At 45.7% G+C, this 22,610-nt stretch overlaps 2 protein-coding genes across 3 annotated transcripts in view; both read right to left on the bottom strand.

The window, feature by feature from the left end:
- Window positions 1–6,425: 6,425 nt before the first annotated feature.
- On the bottom strand, window positions 6,426–9,160 carry ACTA1 (actin alpha 1, skeletal muscle). Its single transcript, XM_047761588.1, has 7 exons — window positions 9,054–9,160; window positions 8,186–8,326; window positions 7,755–8,079; window positions 7,472–7,633; window positions 7,182–7,373; window positions 6,906–7,087; window positions 6,426–6,822 (listed from the first exon to the last, which is right to left on the bottom strand). Exons 2-7 carry the CDS (start codon window positions 8,312–8,314, stop codon window positions 6,679–6,681), a joined length of 1,134 nt encoding a protein of 377 aa, XP_047617544.1. The 5' UTR covers window positions 8,315–8,326; window positions 9,054–9,160; the 3' UTR covers window positions 6,426–6,678.
- Window positions 9,161–17,129: 7,969 nt separating this feature from the next.
- NUP133 (nucleoporin 133) overlaps window positions 17,130–22,610 on the bottom strand; it is a 55,304-nt gene continuing 49,823 nt past the window's right edge. The window contains exons 25-26 of one of the 2 annotated variants that reach the window (XM_047760359.1): window positions 21,884–21,972; window positions 17,130–17,856 (exon numbers count right to left, since the gene is read on the bottom strand). In XM_047760359.1, the coding sequence (XP_047616315.1) occupies window positions 17,720–17,856; window positions 21,884–21,972 (226 nt within the window). In that variant the 3' untranslated portion in view covers window positions 17,130–17,719. The other variant, XM_047760360.1, reaches the window with a different exon arrangement.

Here is a 22,610-nt window from a genome sequence, read left to right as displayed (position 1 = left end):
GGACCTGGAGACCACAATTCTAATTTCTTTCTACGAGGCTTGACTCCTCTAGGGACCTCCTATAACTGGAACTGTATGGTATTTGTGTTTTTGTGGCTGGCTTATTTGACTTAGCATTAGGCCTTCAAGTTTATCCATGTGTAGCATGTGTCAGAATCTCCTGCTTTTTTAGGGGTGAGTAACATTCCATTGTATATACATACCATATTTTGTTTATCTACTCCTCCATTAACGAACACTGGGATGGCTTCCATTTTTGCCTATTATGAATAATGCTGTTGCAAATGTGAGTGTATAATTACCACTTTGAGTCCTTGATTTTATTTCTTTGGGGTTTATACTCAGAAGTAGATTTGCAAGATCATAGTCTTGCCAAAACTTCTTATTGTATTCTACTTGTTTGTTTGTTTTTGACAATACCCATTGTAATGAGTGTGATTTTATGCTTATTTTATTGGCCACTTACATATTCTTTTGTGAAGGGTCTCTTCAAAATATTTTGCCAACTTTATTGCATTTTTGTCTGTTACTGAATTTTGGAGGTTTTTTAAATTCAGCCTGGACACCAACACTTTGTCAATACATGTTTTGCAAATATTTTCCCCCAGTGTGTGACTTAACTATTCATTTTCTTAATGGTGCTCTTTAATGAGCAACTATTTTAATTTTGGTGGAAGCCCAATTTCCCAATTCTTCAGAAAGAGAAAGAAACAAAATGGATTGAAGGCAAGATCTGAAAAAACAAGGGCTGATAATTTCCCAAACATGTTGAATGACACAAACCCACATATTCAAAAAGCTTGTAAATTCCAAACAAGATACATAAAAAGACACCTACAATTAGGTACACATAGAGAAATGGCAGAAAATCAAAGAGAAAGGGAAAGAATTTCTTTAAGCAGAAATGTGGGGAGAGGGAAATGCAGCTTGCCTCAAAGAAGAAGTAGGCTGACTGCTGACTTCTCAACAGTGTCAAGGGCACTCAGAAGGCAGAAAAATGTCATCTACAACATACCAAAGGGGAGTTCCATGGTGGCTCAGCTGGTTAAGGATCTGGCATCACTGCTGTAGTGCAGGTTTGATCCCTAGCCCAGGAACTTCCACATGTAGCCAAAAATAAAAATAAAAATATGCCAGAAATAACTGTTAACCAGTAATCCTATATTGGCAAAAAAAGTGTTTCAAGAATGAAGAAGAAATAAAGACATATACAAGCAAACAAAAATGGAAATATTGTGCTACCAGCAGTTCATCACAAAAGGAAATTCTAAAGACTGCTTCAGGAAGAAGGGAAATAGTCCCCCGGGAAAAGGACCCATAGGAAAGAAGAAATGAGCAGAGAAAATTGCTGACCTACAATAAAATCTAAACTTTATAAAACAATTATGGTTTCTAAGGAGGTTAAAGCCATGATTGATGTATGGTAAATAAAAGCATGTAGAGGTTTATAAAGACAGAATGAAAATATGTGACAAGTCAGGAGGATGGTAAATGAATGAATTACCAGTCCTCAGAGAGTCTGATGTTGTTCAAGAAGGCTAAACATATTGATTAATTTTAGGCTTTGAACAGGCAAGACTAATAGCACAAAATAAAATGATAATTTAAACCCAAATATACCAGTAATTACATTGACTATAAATGGATTAAATGCCTCAACTAAAAGATAAAACTGTCAAGTTGGAAAAAATTATTCAGCCTTATACTATTTACAAGAAATATATATATATATTCTATATATGTAATATAACATAAATATAATATATATTTTATATAGTATATATAGTATAAGGTTATATCAAAATTGAAAATAAAAGTATAGAGTCAAGAGTTACAAGTTCAAATCTTTGTTCTGCTACTTTTACTAATTTATAAACTTAGGCAAGTCACTCAGTCATGAAGTTTTACTTTTATTTATAAAAGTGGAAGGATAACCTTATCCTAGCTACCTCACTAGATAAAATGAGCTGATGGATGTGAAATTTCTTCATATAGCGTAAGACACAATATTAACATAAGATATGCATGGACTCTTAAAATGAATTCAGAGTGGCCTCTCAGGTATTATAGTGGGTTGAATTGTCACCTCTGTCTATGGACTGGGTTGTGTCATCACCTTGCTGAAGTCCTAACCCCCACCCAGTCAGTACCTTGGAATGTGACTGTATTTGGAGACAGGGTCTTTGAAGAAATAATTAAGTTAAAATGAAGTCTTTAGGGTGGGCCTTAATCAGGTATGACTGGTGTCCTGAAAGGAGGAAATTTGGACACCAACATGGAGAGAAGGAAGACAAGTGAGGACACACGGAGAAGACAGCTGTCTACAAGCCAAGGAAGGAGGCCTCGTTGGAGCCACCCCTTCCTTGATTTCAGATTTCTAGCCTCCAGAAATGTGGGAAAAAAATCCTGTTGTTTTAAGCCACCCAGTTTGTGGTAATTTGTTAGAAGAAACTAATAGAGGTCCCATGAAGGAAATTAAGAAAGATGGGACCCAAGCGTGTTATGGCCACCCTTGACCCATGATATAAAGAGACCACTACCCTGAGACTAGCTCCAGGAACCAGGAAACCCCAACAACTCACATGAAAGGCAATTCTAATTCTATGGATGCCTATGAGAAGTACCAACATCATCTTGGCATACTTCCCCACCTTTGTTTCATTCCTCACCAACCCCAAAAACTTTTCAGGGTCAGGAGAAGCCATTAAGAAACTGACAAGGAGGAGTTCCCGTTGTGGCACAGCAGAAATGAATCTGACTAGTATCCATGAGGATGTGGGTTGGATCCCTGCCCTGGCTCTGTAGAATGGGGATCCAGTATTGCCATGGGCTGTGGTGTAGGTTGCAGATGAGGCTTGGATCTGGCATTGCTGTGGCTGTGGTGGAGGCCAGCAGCTGCAGATCCAATTGGACCCCTAGCCTGGGAACTTCTACATGCCTTGGGTGCAGCCCTTAAAAAAAAAAAAAAAATAGAAAGAAAGAAAAGGAGATCCCATCATGGCTCAGTGGTTAATGAATCCGACTAGGAACCATGAGGTTACAGGTTTGGTCCCTGGCCTTCCTCAGTGGGTTAAGGATCCGGCGTTGCCATGAGCTGTGGTATAGGTTGCAGACACGGCTCGGATCCCACATTGCTGTGGCTCTGGCGTGGGCCGGTGGCTACAGCTTCGATTTGCCCCTAGCCTGGGAACCTCCATATGCCGCGGGAGCGGCCCAAGAAATGGCAAAAAGACAAAAAAGAAAAAGAAAAAGAAAAAAAATGAAATGGACAAGGAGGAGAAGGAGCACTCAGAGGGCTCAGAGGACTTCCTTGGTGGCACAGAAGCATAAGGACCTGGTGTTGTCACTGCTGTGGTCAGGTCACTGCTGTGGCACTGGTTTAATTCCCTGGCCTGGGAACTTCCACATGCCATGGGTACAGGGGGAAAAATATCAGAGGGCCCAGGACACTTTCACCTAGTGACAGGGCCACACTTGTAGAGGTGCCCCCCATTCCTCACTCACACCAGCTAGCCTCCAGCTGACTCTGTCACCCCATGTCACCTCTGGAAGTTGCAGTCCACAGCCTGTTTGGGAGAGTGGCTGTGGCTATGGGTGTTAAGGATGCAGGTGGACCTGGAACCGTGGAACCTGTCATGCTGCCCACCTTGCCAGAACACAAGCAAAACAGACCTCAGTTTCTCTCCAAGACCAGCAGCTTGGGCAGAGATCATCAGCTAGCGGAAATGCCCTAAAAGGGCTGTGACACATCAACAGTGCTAAAAGGAGTGTCTTCGAAGGACAGTGCAGGACACCTCCTACAAATAAGTGGAGGTGAGGAAAATGCGGCAAGAAACAAAGGGAGGAAGGCAGGCCAGGTAGGCTGGCCACGAGTGCCCACAGGGTCAGGGCTGGTCTGTGACCTGAGCGCATTCCGCCTTGTTCTTAGGGCAAAGGCACTGCTGGGTCAGAGGCAGTGCTACTCTGTGTTCCCAAGGCCAGGGTTGGTCAGGCCTTCTCAAGCATAGCACTCCTTATAGAGGCATGTTTCTCCAAAAGAACCCATATCTGGACTCATCCAGCCCTGTCAGAAAACAATCCTGTGCAGAAGGGAAGCCTGCCCAACAGTGATACATGCAAAACAGCCACGATGTCCACAGCATCCAATGGTCACGGTCCAGGGTGGGCCTGCCTCCCTCCCAGCCAGCAGGTCCAACAGGTTTTGTGGTGCTCAGAGTCAAGGCATAAGTTCCTAGTGATGGTGGGGGTCGGGACAGCAAACCCCCAAGGATGGGACCACATCTTAGCCTCTCTGTGCCCCTTGCACATAGAAGATAGACAATACAATATTTCACTAACCCCTTCTGTGTTCTGCCACACTTGGGGGTGACAGCTCAGGGGACTAATGGAGCTGGGAGGTACCCTGATATTCCATGTATTTAAATATATACACACGTTCTTTACTACGCCACAGCAAAAATCTTCTCTCAGGCCTAAGTAACACCATTAACCAAATCCCTGTAATCACAACCAATAGGAGAGCAGGAAAGATGCATAAAATTCATAAACTATGGGACCCTTGTTTCTTTTTAGAGAAGTATCAGAAAAGAAAAGGTAACTTTTAGATTTGGCACATTTCCAATGAAACCGCACAATTTTATAATTTTTGCACACATTTTTCAGTAGAAGAGCAATGTCAAAGGTGGCACAAGAGGAAATGCTACCAGTTTATATTGAAAGCTTTTGTCAGTTATAAAATATCATGAATCATTTGATGATTATGATCACAGGAGAAGTGGGTCCATTACCTCCTTAAATATCCTACTTAAATCCTAATTAAGTGATCTGGGATTTTGGTTAAAAAAGATTTAACATGCCAGTTAGCTGACTTATGTAATTCTGACATTTCTTCCCAGCTGCTGGCTGCCTGAATTATTCAGGCTGTGTATGTGTGTTGTTTGTTCAGATATGCCTGCATAAATTTGTTATTATCCACAAAAGCTGGATTCCTCTGAAAGACTAGAATTTAGCCCATTTTTAAGCTTTATCCATCCTGGGGGATAAATGCATGGTTTTCAATGGACATGGCATCATATGCTTGTTTTACTAAAATCTCAATTTCTGGAAGTTCCCAATGTAGCTCAGTGGTATATGAACCCAACTAGTATCTATGAAGATGCAGGTTCAATCCCTGGCCTCGATAGGTGGGTTAAGGATCTGGCATTGCCATGAGCTATGGTGTAGGTCACAGATGCTACTGGGATCCTGCACTGATGTGGCTGCATTGCTATAGCCCAGCAGCTGTAGTTCCAATTTGACCCCTAGCCTGGGAAATTCCATAAGCCACAGTGCGGCTCTTACTAAAATAAATAAATAAATAAATAAATAAACAAACAAACAAACAAACAAAACAAACAAAACCAAAAAACCCTTAAGTTCTGCTGAATGGTCGCTTCTCTCTTGATATCTGGGTTTGATGGTGTTCCTGCCTTGGAGGTGTCAATGATTTCAGAAGCTTCTCAATAAGCCACAAAGGAGGGAATAAACATATGGTAATGTGGCATATAACATAGCTATACTGTTCATTCTACTTAGAAACATTTCCAAATGACTGTATTATCTTTGAGTCAGAATTTCTTTTATTTAGGGGCCACTTTTCCTGGGAACCTCGACTAGGAAACTTGAGGCTACTTATTAAAATACAGATACACTACTCTCTCCTAGAAGTTCAAACTGTTACTATGTTTTGTTCCTTTAAAACATTGCAGGCATGAGCAGGATTGCCCCTTCTCCCTGCTTACCTCCTCCTAGTTAGGACCTTCTGCACTCCCTTCCCTGCAGACATTTCCCTGCTGGCCCGCCAAGGATGCACAGTCCTTCCTTTGGAACCGTCAACTGGTCTTTCCTCATCCTCCTCCCACCTCTGGGCCCCACTCACCGCCCCCCCCCCCCCAAAGGAAGCTTCTTTATACCATCAACACCCGGCTTGAAGCAAAGGCCATCTCAATCCGGAATAGAAGTGGTTATCTTCACTTTGTAAATGAGAACCGGTACTTTAAAAGCGGATGTAGCCCTTTCATTTAGATTTCGAGATTCAATAAGGAACGCGTAGGTGCAACAGGAATACGCTTCCCAGGGCGGCCCTAGGTCCCAGCACCACGGTCAGCGCCCTGCCGGCGTCAAGACCCAGACGCCCGCGCTGCTGCCCCATCGCTGGCTGCAGCCCCAGCACAGGGACAAGGGGGACACGCCCCAGGGTCAAGTCGGGCCTCGGCTGGCCTGCCAGTACAGGGAACCGATCTGAGCCAGAGGGGAAAATCATGGTTTTGAAAAGAGTGCATTCGTTCAGAGTATTGTGAAAAGTGACGCTGAGGTAGAAAGCTGGGGGTCCCTCTTCCTCCCGACCCCCGCCGCTCCCCACCCCCGCAAATAAACACAGCAGACAATTTTACGCAGCATAACAGAATGGCTGAGTTTAATGCTTCAAGTTTTCCATTTCCTTCCACAGGGCTTCGTTTTAAAAATAACAAAATGAGGTAAATAAGTTAATGTATGTACACGTTATAAACATTGTGTCGGTTTGGGCAGCAGCAACGCAGACGGTGGGAGAGCAGTTGCCGCTTGGTGGCTCGAGGTCAGCCACTGCACCTTGAGCAGATTCGTCGTCCTGAGGAGAAGTCGCAGCTGTTGGAATGGGGTTTAGAAGCATTTGCGGTGGACGATAGATGGGCCGGCCTCATCGTACTCCTGCTTGGTGATCCACATCTGCTGGAAGGTGGACAGCGAGGCCAGGATGGAGCCGCCGATCCACACGGAGTACTTGCGCTCGGGCGGGGCGATGATCTGTAAGACAGAGACAACCGGTCAGGTGGGCGCAGTCGCAGCCTGGAGCCCACTAACGGGCATGGGCGCGGGCCGCCTCCCACCTTGATCTTCATGGTGCTGGGGGCCAGAGCGGTGATCTCCTTCTGCATGCGGTCAGCGATGCCCGGGTACATGGTGGTGCCCCCTGACATGACATTGTTGGCGTACAGGTCCTTCCTGATATCGATGTCGCACTTCATGATGCTGTTGTAGGTAGTCTCATGGATGCCCGCCGACTCCATGCCTGGGGGCAGCGGGGAATCAGGAGCATGAGTTGGAGGGTGGGTAGGCCGCGGGTGACGGGCGGGGTGCTTGCGGGGCGGGCCTGCAGGGCTCACCGATGAAGGAGGGCTGGAAGAGCGTTTCCGGGCAGCGGAAGCGCTCGTTGCCGATGGTGATGACCTGGCCGTCTGGCAGCTCGTAGCTCTTCTCCAGGGAGGAGGAGGAGGCGGCGGTGGCCATCTCGTTCTCGAAGTCCAGGGCCACGTAGCACAGCTTCTCCTTGATGTCGCGCACGATCTCGCGCTCAGCTGCGGGGGACCGGGACGGGGGAGGAGCCCTCAGCACGGGGCGCGGGGACTTGCGCGCAGCCCGCCCACCTGCCCAGGGAGGCCCCGGCGCCGCGCACCTGTGGTCACGAAGGAGTAGCCACGCTCGGTGAGGATCTTCATCAGGTAGTCGGTGAGATCGCGGCCGGCCAGGTCCAGGCGCATGATGGCATGTGGCAGCGCATAGCCCTCATAGATGGGCACGTTGTGGGTGACGCCGTCGCCAGAGTCGAGCACAATGCCTGCGCAGGGACAGCACAAGGCCGAGGTGAGCGGCGGCACCCCGGCAGGGGCGGGGGTGGGGGGGAGCCCTCGGGGAGGGGGCGGGGCTCATCCGTGGGCGGGGCCGGCCGGGGCACTCACCGGTGGTACGGCCGGAGGCGTAGAGGGACAGCACTGCCTGGATGGCCACGTACATGGCGGGCACGTTGAAGGTCTCAAACATGATCTGAGTCATCTTCTCGCGGTTGGCCTTGGGGTTGAGGGGGGCCTCGGTGAGCAGGGTGGGGTGCTCCTCGGGGGCCACCCGGAGCTCGTTGTAGAAGGTGTGGTGCCAGATCTTCTCCATGTCGTCCCAGTTGGTGATGATGCCGTGCTCGATGGGGTACTTGAGGGTCAGGATACCTCTCTTGCTCTGAGCCTCGTCGCCCACGTAGGAATCTTTCTGACCCATACCCACCATGACGCCCTGCGGAACGGAGACACCAGGCACTCGTTACAGCGGCTTCAAGAGGGGCGGCTCTGGGCAGCACAGGGACCCCGGCCTGGCTCCCTCGGTGGACAGGCAGCCTGACCTGGTGGCGAGGGCGGCCCACGATGGACGGGAACACAGCCCTAGGGGCGTCGTCACCGGCGAAGCCGGCTTTCACCAGGCCGGAGCCATTGTCGCACACAAGGGCGGTGGTCTCGTCTTCGTCACACATGGCGTCGGGTTTCTGCAAGATCAGCAAGGCCGTGGAGATGCGCAGCGTGTCAGGCAGGAAACCTCACTGGCCCGAGCGCCCTCCCTCCCCCGGGACCTAAGGACACCCCCAGCCCTCGTGCATCCCGCCAGGGGATCAATCCGAGCAACCTGGCAGAGCTTCGCTGCCAGGGCACTGCGCTGGGAAGAGACCTCAGAATTTCTCCACCTGGGAACCCAGGGCACTCTCTTCTTCCCCTTTCCCTCTGGCACCCGCCCTCTCTGCACCTAGGTGGCCTCCCCAAGGGGGTTAAGGCCGGCAAACCCTAAGGGCTGGGCGACTGTAAGGGTGGGAAGACATGCCGTGGGTGGGGCTTGGGCGTTCCATCCGGGGAGGAATAGCCTCTTCCAGACCCCACGACATTCCAGACTCAAAAATTCCTAGGCGCCCTTTCTCTTGATGGCAAGCAGGAAAGAGAGGCCCTTGTTGTCTTTTGGCTCAGTTGGCCCTGGGGACTACTAAAGTCAAACGTTCATCTACCAGGACACATACTAAGTGTAGGTAGAGAAATCCAAAGGGGCAGGGAATAAATTTGGAGACGTTTCCAAAGGTCGACTGCTTCCTGTCTCCTCTTTAAAGCGCATGTGGCTCTGGGGACCGAGCAGCACCGAGGAGGCAGGGGTCGGCTGCGCTCCCGGAAGCTCTCTGGGCTCCCCTCGACAGTGCCCTGTCTCCCTGTCCCCATCCCACTCTTGTCTACCTGGGCGGGTGGCTACACCTGCTGCTCTCCGGCTGGGGCCCTGGTCGCCGCGGGAGGGAAGCGAGGCTTCTCTCGGCGCTGTCCGCTGCGGTGGCCGCTGGTCCCCACGCTCAGGTTTTATATAGCCCGCGGGTTCTCCCCCCAGCCGCCTCACAGGAATGTCGCTCCCCTTCTCGAGCCATATTTGGGTGTTGGGCACTGGAGCCCCCTCCCCCGGCGGGTTAGCGGCCTGGGCCCCCGCCCGGGTCCCCTGTGCTGACCAAAGAAGGAGCGGCCTGGCCGGAGCCCAGGTAAAGCGGGCCTGGCCGTATATGGAGTGTCTCCCGGGCTGGTGGGCCCCTCCCGACCCGGCCCAGCTGCCCCCCGGAGGGGCTTGGGTGGGGCGAGGTTCACCGCCTGCGCCGGGAGGCGCGAGTGCGCCTGCGCCTGGGGCTGCACCTGTCCGCGGGCCGCCCCGCCCCGGTCTACCCTGCGCCCGGGGCCTCTGGAAGGTGCCGCCACACTTCATCCCTACTTCGGGTTCTTTACTCAGACCCCCAAACCCTCTAGAGCGACTCCAGGGAGGAGGGAGACGTGTCCAAGTGGTGGAGTGGTGGTGGGCTCGTGAGATAGAGGAGCGGTCGCACCCGGAGTCCTGGGTAGGGCAGGAAGGCGACCCCTCCCCCAGCTCCCCAGCGATCACTTCTCCCCGCTACCCGGAGCGCCCCGGATCCGGAGGGCTGACCCTGTCGGTCCCCACCCCCACCGGAGAGGGCCACCGGCGGCGGGAGGGCGCGCAGCTGTCTCGGGGCAGACAACTGGCGGCGGGGCGCGAGAGCGGAGCGGTGGGAGGAGGCGCGGGGCTCCCGGGGACAGGCTCAGGGCGGCGGCTCTAACAACGCTGGGCACAAAGCCAGGGCCCCGGAGCTGTCCGCACCAGAGAACGCGCTTGGGGGCTTGTGAAGGGAGTGAATTTTGGGGTGTGACTGCTCCGGTCCGGGGTGCGGTGGGCCGAGCTGAGCGCTCTCATGTCTTTTTGGGGGGTTGAGTGTCCCTCCCTTGAGGCTGAGAAGTAAGGGTCACACCCCTCGACCTGGAGGTGGAAACAGAGAGGTGCCCTTACTAGATGATATGTCACCCGTGCTTCCTCCAGATGGAAGACAAGGACGTTGCACTGTAGGCTGGGCAGCAGTTTTCCTTCTGGAAAGGCTGAACAAGTTCATCTTTCTATTTAGAGGACGATGCCCAGCCAAGGCCAGGCTGCCTCCCAGTCCACCTTGGAGAGTCACCGTCTACCAGAGCGCTGAAGCAGTTCTATTTATATCACTGATATATGGGGATATGCCTTCCTAATTTTCTAGAAGGATTTGGATCTACTTATGGTAAGGTGGAGTGGGGGTCAGAGGAGGTTATCCAGTTGGTGCTTCTCACTCCCTGCCCCCTTCCCCTGGCCCCAAGGACAGCTCTAACCTTGTTGTGGAAGGCACAGGGGAAACAATTTTCTGTGATGAACTCAGTGACATGCTTTAAGGGGTACATCAGGGATGTGGTGTGAGCCAGAATGGAATCACTCATTTTTCTGTAGTGCCTAAGTGTTCCCCAAATAGCTGCCACTAGCATCTGGTGGTGGGACTCAGCAACTGGGACAGTGTGGGTCCTCTTGAAGAAGCATGTGAAACCCTCTTCTATAGCCCACATCAAGGACAGCCCTTCCTAAAAATGTCAGAAGTCCATTACAAAATAAAGAGTTTGGTGAGTCCAGGGCCCATGTAGAAAGCTCCTGGGGTTTCCTAGTCAGCTTCTTTCCCCCCAGGTTTTTATTTCTTCTGTTATAGTTGATTTACATTGTTCTGTCAATTTCTGCTGTACAGCATATCCAGCTTTTTAAATTAGAGGATGAATGAATAACTGACCAAGCTATGTTCCATCTTCAATACCTTGGGTCCTGTTCCATCAGTGGGGACTAAAGACACTGGCAGGTGCACTCTAGCTGTAGCTTAAGGGGAGTAGCTTAAATTTTGGTCTCTAAGGTAGCAAGAGGTGTGCTGTCATTCACTGACTCCTAATCTGTTGACATTTAAAGGGGAAGGAGGGTGCTCAGTGCAGCTCTTTTCTCTCCTATAGCAAGCTTTTCTAATTGGCTTCAAGCACACATGAAATGCTATGAACACAACACTCACAGGCTAGCAGAGATCTAGCTAGTCCAGCACACCTTGGGGAGATGGGCCCTGAGATGCCCAGTGGAGACGTCTGCTCTCAGCCCTGGTTGGGCCACTTTAAATACTCCCCCACTGTCACCATGGGGCAGCTCCAGGCCATTCTGGTGCTGCTGAATTCTCATTGGCTTAGGGACAGACCTGAGGAGCAGGTGGAAGGCCGCCTCCATACATGTACACTTTGGGGACACAGCAGCAGCTCGCACTCGCCTGAGTAAGCGGGTTACTGCCCGCGAAGCCTTTTGAGAACTGTGGTGAGGAAAGGTCAGCCATGCAGGGTATGCCTGACAGAGCTCCTGCTTCTAAGTTTTCAGGTGCAGCCTCAGCGCTTGATCCTGACAGGCCCTCTGCCATGACCCAGCCAGCGTGCCCACACCCCTCTTTCAGCCATGTCCCCTCAGCTCCTCACATATCTGCAGACCCCAAGTTTGCACAGTATGAGCCTTCTACCTACTTAGATGTGAATTCATAAAATGCTTCATATGCTTTCGCGTTGTTCCCATTAATTAACTATCCTGAGGTACACAAGACAGGTAATACCCGAGGCAGCTTGAAAAATAAGCAAAGCCAGGCCCAACCAGCCAGAGAGCTCATCTCAGGTCCCAAAGCAGCTGGGGTCGTGCAGGGGCTTGGGCGACCTTCCTATCTCCCTTTAACCTTCTCCCACACCTTCTGTATTCTGGAACATAACAGATCTTCAAGGGATCTTTTCTGCTGAAGGGACAAATACATCTTAAATGCAGTCATGGCTTCACTGGCAACTATTATCTATCATCTCCAAAAGAACAGTGAGGGGGGCTGGCTGGCAACACTTGAAGTCAGAAACATTCCAGTGACCAGGTGTGCAAAAGAAAAAAACATACACATTGTCCTCACAAGCCATAAGTCTAAAAATGCCCTGTGGACCACGGCAGCCAGAAAGAGGAGTTTTCTCAGCCTGGGGCTTGCTCTGCTCTGTCCCATCTAAGGGCCTAGTGATTCTCACGGAGCTGTTCCTTCCCCTCCAGCCCTCGAGCCTGCTGTAATGAACTAGTTCCAAGCTTGCTCTTTGGTAAAGCACGTCTGGGTGTCTGCCTGCCCCCCTGACTGGCTGTGTGACCTGGGCAGGCCCCTTCCAGGGATCCCACCTTCCCAACTGAGGTGCCACTTACTCCTAAAGACTGATTTGAAGGTTGACACTAGGTTGATGCCTGGAACATAAGAAACGCTACACTTCTAAGTGTTTGGAGGATGTGAGGGCGTGAGGTGGTAGGAGTGGTGAGCAAGGGACACTAAAAAATCATTAGAACTGTTCACTGAGCACTTAACATCATCACTAACTGAACAGGGGAAGCCAATGTAATTTTTTTCTTGGTTTTTAAAAATTGAAGTATAGTTCATTTACAATGTTGTGTTAGTTTCAGGTGTATAGCAAAGTGATTCAATTATATATATTATATATTCAAATATATATAAGCATTGGAAATGTTTACTGGAGTTTCCATTGAGGCTCATCAGTTAATGAACCTGACTAGCATCCATGAGGACGAGGGTTCGATCCCTGGCCTCACTCAGTGGGTTAAGGATCCAGTTGCTGTGAGCTGTGGTGTAGGTCACAGCTGCAGCTTGGATCCCACATTGCTGTGGCTGACATAGGCTGGCAGCTACAGCTCCTAGTTTGGGAACCTCCATATGTCTTGAAAGCAGCCCTAAAAAGAAAAAAAGAAAAAGAAATGTTTACTAACAACTAAAGTAAACACTGGCTACACTCCTTATACAATACAATCTTTAACACAATAACAAAAATGTATACACTTCAAATATTAGCAAACTGTTTGAATGCAATTCCCATTTTTTTTGTAACTTGTTCACATTCAGAACTAGTCACTGGACTTAGAAAGCATGAGGAAGGTGACCAGCTGGCTCAGTAAGCTAAACATTCATCTTAAAGAACAGAAAACTAAAAAAAAGCGAGGATGATTCTCAAATTTCCAGCTCACAAGAAATATAATTTAAACAAACAATAAAAGCTTTATTTGAGCAAAAAATAAAAATAAACCATAGAACAGTTTTGAAAAGCTAACAGGACCATTTCTATATTCATTATGAAAACTAGTATAAGAAAAGTAATCTGAGAATTTCCTAAAAAGTTCTCATTAGCCATTATTTATGGTATATTCCATAACACTGATATCAAGCTATTACAGACTCACAAGTTAATATAGCATAACTTTTACAGTCTTGAGAGTTAACTGTGATTTTTATTTTAACCTTGGATACTACTGATTCAAAGCTAATATTAGCAGTCCTTTTGGCCATCATGTCATGAATCTGAAGATTCAGTTAAATTCATCAAGCTATGTGTATGTATACATACATTATACACACACCCCCACACCCACACATATATATGCTTTTTCAGATTTTTTCCCCTTATAGGTTACTACAAGGTCCTTGTATTTATTTTATTTCATGCCATTTCATTTTTTTGAAATGAAATATATATAGAAAGTCCTTGTAGAGTGTTTATTTTATTTCATGCCATTTCATTTTTTTGGCCTGTGGCAAATGCAAGTTCCCAGGCCAGATGCTGAATCCCAACCACAGCTGCAACCTATGCCACAGATGTGGCAATGCCAAGTCTTTAACCCACTGCACCACAGAGGGAACTACTGTAATTTTAAATATATCTGGAATACACAAAGACCAGGTATCATTTAAAATGGTAAAAAAATAAATAAATAAAACAAACACCTCAACCCAACCCAAGTGTTTTAAGATTGTTAAGAAGAAGACAGAGAGGCAGAGAAGAGTAAAAGACCTATTAAATAAATTATGATGCAGCCATATGGTAAAGTGTCAGGCAGTCATTAAAAACTGTATTTTAAAAGAGTACTGAAGACATGCATTCTTAAAGGGGGGGAGATTTGGTTCTTAGGAGGTTGGAAAATATCTTAGCTATTACAATGCTTTGTGGTTTCCAAAGGCTGTGGTACATAAAAAGATACACAGTGTATCTGTGGTATTAAACTTCCATGGGGGTGGGGGTGAAGGGAGCAAAAAGATTAAAGTCTCCTTAGGAGGAGTGATGATGAAAAACAGGTTGAGAAAGACCGGATTAAAGATACACAGAAATGCTCACACTGTCTCATGTCAAAATAAGTAAGTTAGAAAATGTAATACATGTACATTCTAAAATGTTCTAGGATATATTTTAAAATGGTAACTGAAGGTATTTCTATCTGGTGGGATTACAGGGGTTTATTTGCCCATCTATTTTTAAAAAATAGGTTCATATTCTCTACAGTATTTTTATTTTTTGTCTTTTTAGGGCCACAACCGTGGCATATGGAGGTTCCCAGGCTAGGGGGCAAATCAGAGCTGCAGCTGCCAGTCTACCCCACAACCACAGCAACTGGGTATCTGAGCCGCATCTGCCACCTACACCACAGCCCACGACAATGCTGGATCCTTAACCCACTGAGTGAGGCCAGTGATGGAATCTGCATCCTCATGGATGCTAGTCAGATTTGTTTCTGCTGAGCCACAACAGGAACTCCTATAGTATTTTTAAAATTTTAGAATTACACAAGATTATGTATAAAAAATATATACTTTGGGGAGTTCCCTTATGGCTCAGCAAGCTAAGGGTTCAGCACCATCACTGCTGTGGCTCTGGTTATTACTATGACGCAGGTTTCATCCTCAGCCCGGGAACTTCTGCATGCCAGCATCACGGCCAAAAATAAAAATTAAAAAAAGAACTGTTTTACACACACACACACACACACCTTTGGTATTTAGTGAGTAGATTTTACATAGGAACGGGAAAGCTATTTTCTCCAGAGCTGTTCCTTGAGTACAATGTCCAGGAACAGGCAGTTGGGCTACACAAACTCTTCTGTAGGCATCAGCCTTAAAACGCCACGTGCATGGGCAGCAAGGCTAAGCCATCACGGGGTGACTCCCCTGCAGCTCCCCTGGAAGAGAACTGTGCCTCACACCCTGAGTCCCCACAGCCCTTACAACTTGCTGGGTGATGCTTTAGGAAAACCCCAATTCAGACCCCAAAGTAAAAAAGAAGCATAATCCAATGTTTAAAAAGTTTTTGTCATCGTGGTGCAGTGGTTAACAAATCTGAATAGGGACCATGAGGTTGCAGGTTCGATCCCTGCCCTTGCTCAGTGGGTTAAGGATCTGGCGTTGCCGTGAGCTGTGGTATAGGTCGCAGATGAGGCTCGGATCCCGTGTTGCTCTGGCTCTGGCGTGGGCCGGCAGCTACAGCTCCAATTCGACCCCTAGCCTGGGAACCTCCATATGCCACGGGAGCAGCCCTAGAAAAGACAAAAAAAAAAGTTTTTGTCAAAAAGGAAGAAGCTTTGAAACAGAAGCTACCTTCTACCTCCCAAGGACTCCAGCAGGTGTCTCCCTGTGTAACTCAAGTCCTGTCTTAATCCCTGACACATTCAGATTCCTAAAACATACCAACACCTAGGGCCTGCTCCTCATGATCAAAACCACAGGCTTACTGTCTGATTTAACTGGGGCCACAGGCTGGGACATTCTCAGCAGCGTTCAGACAGAAGTGACAAAAACCTTCTCCAAGTCAGTGAAGTTGCTCTTTCCTTAGAAAATGTGCTCACCTTTATTATTTGTCATCACCAACTACTCAGTTTATATAAAAATCAGCAATTTTTAAATAAAGACTATGCTGTGAAACAAATTTTTAAAACTTAGGAGAAAAAAATTATTCAAGATCTTAGGCCCTAAGTTCATTATGACTATTAAATAATAATTTTTAAAAACCTAACAATTTTGGGGGCTGTTACTTCCATCGCTGAGACTGGAGACAATGCAGTGGTTTTTGTTTTTTGTTTGTTTGTTTTTTGGGTTTTTTGGTTTGTTTGTTTTATTAGGGCCGAAAGTGCAGCATAGGGAAGTTCCCAGGCTAGGGGTCGAATTGGAGCTACAGCTGCCAGCCTTCACCACAGCCACAGCAATGCCAGATCCAAGTTGTGTCTTGACCTGCACCACAGCTCACGAGCACCGGGTCCTTGACCCGATGAGGAAGGCCAGGGATTGAACCCACATCCTCATGGATACTAATTGGATTCGTTTCCCCTGAAGCACAGCGGGAACTCCCAGACAACGCAGTGGTTTTACATTATGTGATCCATGGGCTAGGAGTCTCATGGGACTGGCTCTTGTCACACTAGGGACTGGGTCTGTGGGGGCCTGAGTGCATGATCACCTGACAGGACCTTACAGGTGAGGACTCTAAGTCCCTGAAAAACCAAACACAAGAACTCGACACTGCTACCTCATGTGACAAGCTCCTCTCCCTCACATCTCCTACTGCCCCTCAGGATATCCCTGACCCCGCCCCCAGGCTGCGCTGAGGGGCCCTGAGGCTGTCTCCCTCCTGGGGATCTTGCCCCCCTCGTGGGGATCCTGTTGTGAACTGCTCTTCCAAACAGGGTCAAAAGCAGGACCTGAAGCCTGGAGGGGAGAGGGCACTGGGAACTGGGCTCTCCTCACCAAATTTAACTTCTGACCTTTTCAGCTGCTGGAGCAAGTTGTTTAGTGAGCATTCAGCTGGGCCAAAGTCTGAATATGCCAGCAACTCCCTGCCTTTATTTAAAGCCAGATAAAAACTGAGTGACGACATTGGTCAGGACAAAGCAGCTTTGAGAACCACTGCTTAATAGGGCAGTTAAATTAGCTGCCCTATTAAGGAAACCTATAATGGTTTCTAGCATCACACACACCTTACATTAGCTAGACAGACTGTGGTAAGGCTGGAATTCAGTATATATTACCCTGAAAATATACAAAGTGGATTGAATCCCCACACTGAAAGGTTATAACCTATTACATGGGAACTTAGAGAAAGTCACATAAATATGTTTTATTCACCAAAACACTTTTATTAATACTCTATAACTTATGTAGAAAAGTTTGACAATTTTCCCAATGAAGTAATCAGTTGTCAGGTTCACACTGAATTAGACCCACTTTGTCTTTTAGTTCCATAAGTTAATCTGACATTTATCTCACTAACTATTTCCCACTAGCCCTAACCAAAACAGATGTCAAACATTCCAGATACTCCCCAGTGCGCAATATCCTGAGTCAGAGCAATTTCAGACAATTCAGTGCAATCTTGTCATTTTTAGAGTTGCAGAAGCTGAAGCCTATAAGTGATGCGTACATACAAGGAGCCAGAACCAGGACCCTGGATGGATGGGGCGAGATAAAAAGGGTAGCAAGTACAGAACAACTGATAAACTTCAGTTGGAAAAAGGGAAGGAAAAAAATGATGTAACTAAAAAACTACAGTCACAACTACTTGTAGGAACATCCAAATAAAGTATAAAAAACTCAGCAACAGGTTATAAAACTGTACAAACTTCTGGATGTTTAAGGTCTAAAACTTTTATAAAGACAACATATATACACATTTTTAGGAGCGATGACCATTTCAAGAACGAGTTACATTTGGCCCTGCACATAGTATTCATAATTGGCTTTCAAAACAAACTCAAAGTAAGGATTGGACTTCAAGCTTCCCAGCTGATCTGCCTGTAATAGGTCTTTCACCTCTGGTAGGTATTCACTGAGCTGAATGCCTATAAACACAAACACAAAAAGTTGTTTTTTATTGTCACAAAACTCTCAAATGAATTAAGATGATTGATGATAAAAACACCTGTGCTTCTATTTAAAATCCAATGTCACTCTGCTATTGGGTAATGTTCTGTTCTAAATTCCTTCCATCTGTCAAACATACTTGCAGGTCTGACAATATGACATTCTTTACTTATTAGCAGGGGCTGCTTGAGTGTTCCACCCCCCAGTGGTCAAAAGAGCCAATCTATTTAAAGTCTTTAATATGATCTGAACTATGTCCATTTTCCTCCACAGTTTAAGTCCTTCTTCCAGTGCGTGAGTTTTAAACTAACATTCACTTGAAAACAAGTATTTCAAACAATTATATACTCTCCTATTTGGGAAGTAATTTAGTAGAAACGCTGCCAGGAAAGCACTCTGCAGTCTGCAGGTGTTACATTGTAGATCTAAGACCAGGGAGCTGGGTGTCATGTCTTCCTCAGGCCCAGCAAGCTGGGAAGCCAGTGTGCACCTGTGTGGTCACAAAACACTGCATACAATTCCCTCATTTGATAAAGAAAACTGGAAGAAAAATTTTAAAATAATAAGGCATTATTTTATCATTTGTCATATTACCATAACGTTCTGAAAATCAAGAATTTCTTTTTAATACCATCAAAGTGCCTAGCACCATTTTTGGTACTTAATTGTTATAAATTATAATTGTTTATTATTTTTATAACAAAAATCTGGGTTAGTAACTGTTGCGAAGCTAAATCTGCAATTTTGTATATCATTTATTATAATTAACACACTTTCAATAAAGACTTTTTCTCTGTAAAAACACTATTACACTTATGAAAATATCACATTAATTTACTAAAGATCAATTCTTTTTTTTTTTTTTTTCTTTTGCCATTTCTCGGGCTGCTCCCGCAGCATATGGAGGTTCCCAGGCTAGGAGTCAAATCAGAGCTGTAGCCGCTGGCCTACACCAGAGCCACAGCAACACGGGATCCGAGCTGTGTCTGCAATCTACACCACAGCTCACAGCAACGCCAGATCCTTACCCCACTGAGCAAGGCCAGGGATCGAACCCACAATCTCATGGTTCCTAGTTGGATTTGTTGACCACTGAGCCACGACAGGAACTCCCAAGATCAATTCTATTTAAAAAAATCTTATATCTTATTTGACTTCTGTTACTACAGTGCATGCCTTCTGTTTAGATCTAAAATTTGATGATTTCTTTTCTTTTCTTTTTTTTTTTTGTCTTTTCTAGGGCCATAGCCACAGCATATGGAGGTTCTCAGGCTAGGGGTCTAATCGGAGCTGTAGCCGCCGGCCTACACCAGAGCCACAGCAACGCCAGATCCAAGCCGTGTCTGCGACCTACACTACGGCTCATAGCAACACCTGATCCTTAACCCACTGACCAAGGCCAGGGATTGAACCCGCAACCTCATGGTTCCTAATCGGATTCGTTAACCACTGAGCCACGATGGGAACTCCGATGATGATTTCTTTCCTTTACAGCAGGGGTTGAAACTTGAACGCCTGCAAAGGTCTGGCGGGTATTGAGGAGGCGGCCTAGGTGTTTTGCTAATGTGGAGCCAGTGCATGCTCAGAGTGCACAGTGCTTATCACACCTGGCTGACAGGCATTTCAGTCTGTTGTAGGCAAACCTTTTGATTTCTAAGATAAGTCAGAAAATAAGACTTTTGTAAGAACTTTTCTCAACTGTTAAATGCCAGCAACTAATTAGAAAAAATATCCAACTCCATGCAATGACATGCATACTTTTTTCCCATATTTATAATGTACTTTAGTAACATGTAAAAACTGAAAAGCTCTAGGTGGGTAATTTAAATGTATCTGCAGGCTGAATTCATTCCACAAGCTGAAGTAACTGTTAGCTGTCCCAGTCTATGAAATATAATTTGAGACTGTATCTACCTTCAAAACTTTTTAAAATATTCACCACTGTACATGGAAGCTATATGATTTAAAAAATTTCAAAAATACCTGGCTGTGGCTTGCTGTTTTATATGTATAATTTTATATATGTGATACATATGTATAGTTTCTTACTTGTTTTTGTCCTTTGGTCAAAATTTAATAACACTTTTTGTGAAACTATAGCTTTCTATTTCTGCTATCAATGATTTATAATCTGAAAAGAGAAAAAACTGCAAAAGCAAACTTTAAATAGCACCAAATACAATTCAGCTCAGTGACACGTTCGTAAGAACTAACTTCATGGAAAGCATCAGATTTGGATCCAAATGAGTATCTTCAACAGCACACAGCCAGTGATTTCTCCAATTCCAAATACAGAAAAGAGAAAGTCTGGTGGATATATTTTAACTGTCTGAATTTCAAGCATTTCCTAGCAAAAGTCTCCCTTCCTTATTTAATTTTACATTTTTATTTATTTTTTGACAATGAAAAGGCCTTTACTTATTTGTGTTATTCATCTTTGTAAGTAAAAGCATTCGTTAGGTCTACTGTCAATGTGGGGTAATCAAGTCTCCATTTTTCATTAAAAAAAAAAAGTCCAGGATAATGTTGAGCAAGCTCCAATTAATCTAGTTACAGAACTGCATTTACATTTGACCAGTTATAAAGGAGACTACCCATCTGAAGCATGCAGGAGGTCAAGGCCGACAGGCTCTATCTGGAGTGAGAGCTCTGCCATGTGAACACCCAGGCTTTGCCGCCTTCTGTCTCAGACCACTGGGGGTGCATTGAGGCCCTCAGTGCTTCTCTTAGGCCCCCAAGGGTCAGTGATTCTCAAACAGAGGACAGATTGGACTCTGTTACAGAAGCACTGGGGTTATGAATCCATAAAATAATTCTAGGCATTCAAAGGACAAACATTTATGGATAACTACTATGTGCCAGGCACAGGGCTGGGCATGTTATGTGGATTAAACAATGTCAGCATCATGGATAAAATTCCCATTTAGAAGGGCTGCTGAATTTACCATAGTTTTTGGTCACTGTCTATCTTTTTCCAGGTGGTAGTAAAGAGATTGTCCTTATATTTGAAAGGCTGGTAAATAGCAAGTTAGCCTATTTTGCACATGGCCTGAATTTAGCATATATTTTGATTTAGTAATTCTATAGTAAATGAGCCACACTTGTCTTTATGTAAAAAATGTACAAAAATCCCTGTCTGTCTCTAGTCTAAGAGTCTCCATGTCTTAAACTCCAGTAATATAAAAGGAAGTAAAAGTATATCCTCTAGCTCATCTTTCCCCTTCACACAATAAACATGTAATCGTGAAGTGTGTCTTTACTTATTTGTATCTTGATTAGCAAATGGAATTTTGTCCAGTCTTAGGTATAAAACATACAGAACACACTCCCTGCTTGTTTCCTTTTATTCTGTTCTTAAAGTTAGTTTTAGAGTGTTAATGTCTAAAATGCACAGATAAAAACATTTTGTAATTTGTTCTTAAGCATGGTAAGGTCAGTTTAATACTGGATATAACAAAAAAAGTTTATATATCTCATTTTAAGTTTTCAATCTTCACTAGACTTAATTGGTCAAGCAGATAGACTCCACCATGACTGACACAAGCTCCCCCAGTTTTGGAGGCAGGAAAACAGACCTCCCTTTATTTTATTTTATTTTTTTATTTTATTTTTTTGTCTTTTTGCCTTTTCTTGGGCCGCTCCTGCGGCATATGGAGGTTCCCAGGCTAGGGGTCCAATTGGAGCTGTAGCCGCTGGCCTATGCCAGAGCCACAGCAGCGCAGGATCCGAGCCGCATCTGCGACCTACACCACAGCTCATGGCAACGCCGGATCGTTAACCCACTGAGCAAGGGCAGGGATTGAACCTGCAACCTCTTGGTTCCCAGTCAGATTCGTTAACCACTGCGCCACCACGGGAACTCCGAAGACCTCCCTTTATTTTAAACACATCTCCCTGATTCTAAGTACTACATTGTTTAATCTTAACCTCCTGGCATTTGACATGTGGGCAAATTCTAAAACTGAAGAGTGATACTGTTATTTTCAATATTAACAAACCACTTACCATCTTTTAAAAGTTTCTGTAAGATTTTCACAAATATACTGTCTTTAGATACTTCAATTGGATCATCTTTACCATCTGAGCTGGACCAGCTAGGGGGAAAAAAAAAAAAAAATCACTGTGAGGAAAAAATAAAATCATGGACATGATCTGAAATAAATGACTTGTTTGCTGTTGTGGGTTTGCTCTAAAGAAACTTGAGTTTTGTGATACTGTTGAAAACTAAATAAAGGAGATTTAAATGTTTGATATGCCCACAGCCTCTATATTAGATATAAGATATGACACTTAGGTGGCTATTCACCCAACATAACCAGCACGGATTTGATGTCAAACGTAAGGTATGTTTCCCAAGAAAATTCTAGAAGTAAGTACAAACCTAGTAAGGACCCCAAAATGTGACCTTTCAGAGCACAGGCAATAGTTAAAATGTGTTATATTCTATTTTTCACTTTAAAAAATGGCAGCCATGGAAACAAATCTGACTAGGAACCATAAGGTTGTGGGTTTGATCCCTGGCCTCACTCAGTGGGTTAAGGATCTGGCGTTGCCCTGAGCTGTGGTGTGGTTCACAGACTCGGCTTGGATCCCATGGTGCTGTGGCTCTGTCATAGGCTAGCAGCTGCAGCTCCAATTAGACCCCTAGGCTGGGAATCTCCATATGCTGGGGGTGTGGCCCTAAAAAGCAATAATAATAATAATAAAATAAAAATAAAAAATGGCAACCATA

This window comes from Phacochoerus africanus, chromosome 15 (assembly GCF_016906955.1).
Source record: "Phacochoerus africanus isolate WHEZ1 chromosome 15, ROS_Pafr_v1, whole genome shotgun sequence".
NCBI lineage: Eukaryota > Metazoa > Chordata > Mammalia > Artiodactyla > Suidae > Phacochoerus > Phacochoerus africanus.
Note: the sequence above shows the minus strand (reverse complement) of the source record. Positions and strands in the feature narration are given on the sequence as shown.

Bases quoted from the DNA above. Each gene is read 5' to 3' on its own strand.
- ACTA1 (XM_047761588.1), bottom strand. From the start codon at position 8,314: ATGTGTGACGAAGACGAGACCACCGCCCTTGTGTGCGACAATGGCTCC. The intron at 7,634-7,754 runs GTGAGTGCCCCG...GTCCCTGCGCAG, and splicing joins CGCCTCCGGCCGTACCACCG to GCATTGTGCTCGACTCTGGC. The intron at 7,374-7,471 runs GTGCGCGGCGCC...GGTCCCCCGCAG, and splicing joins CTACTCCTTCGTGACCACAG to CTGAGCGCGAGATCGTGCGC.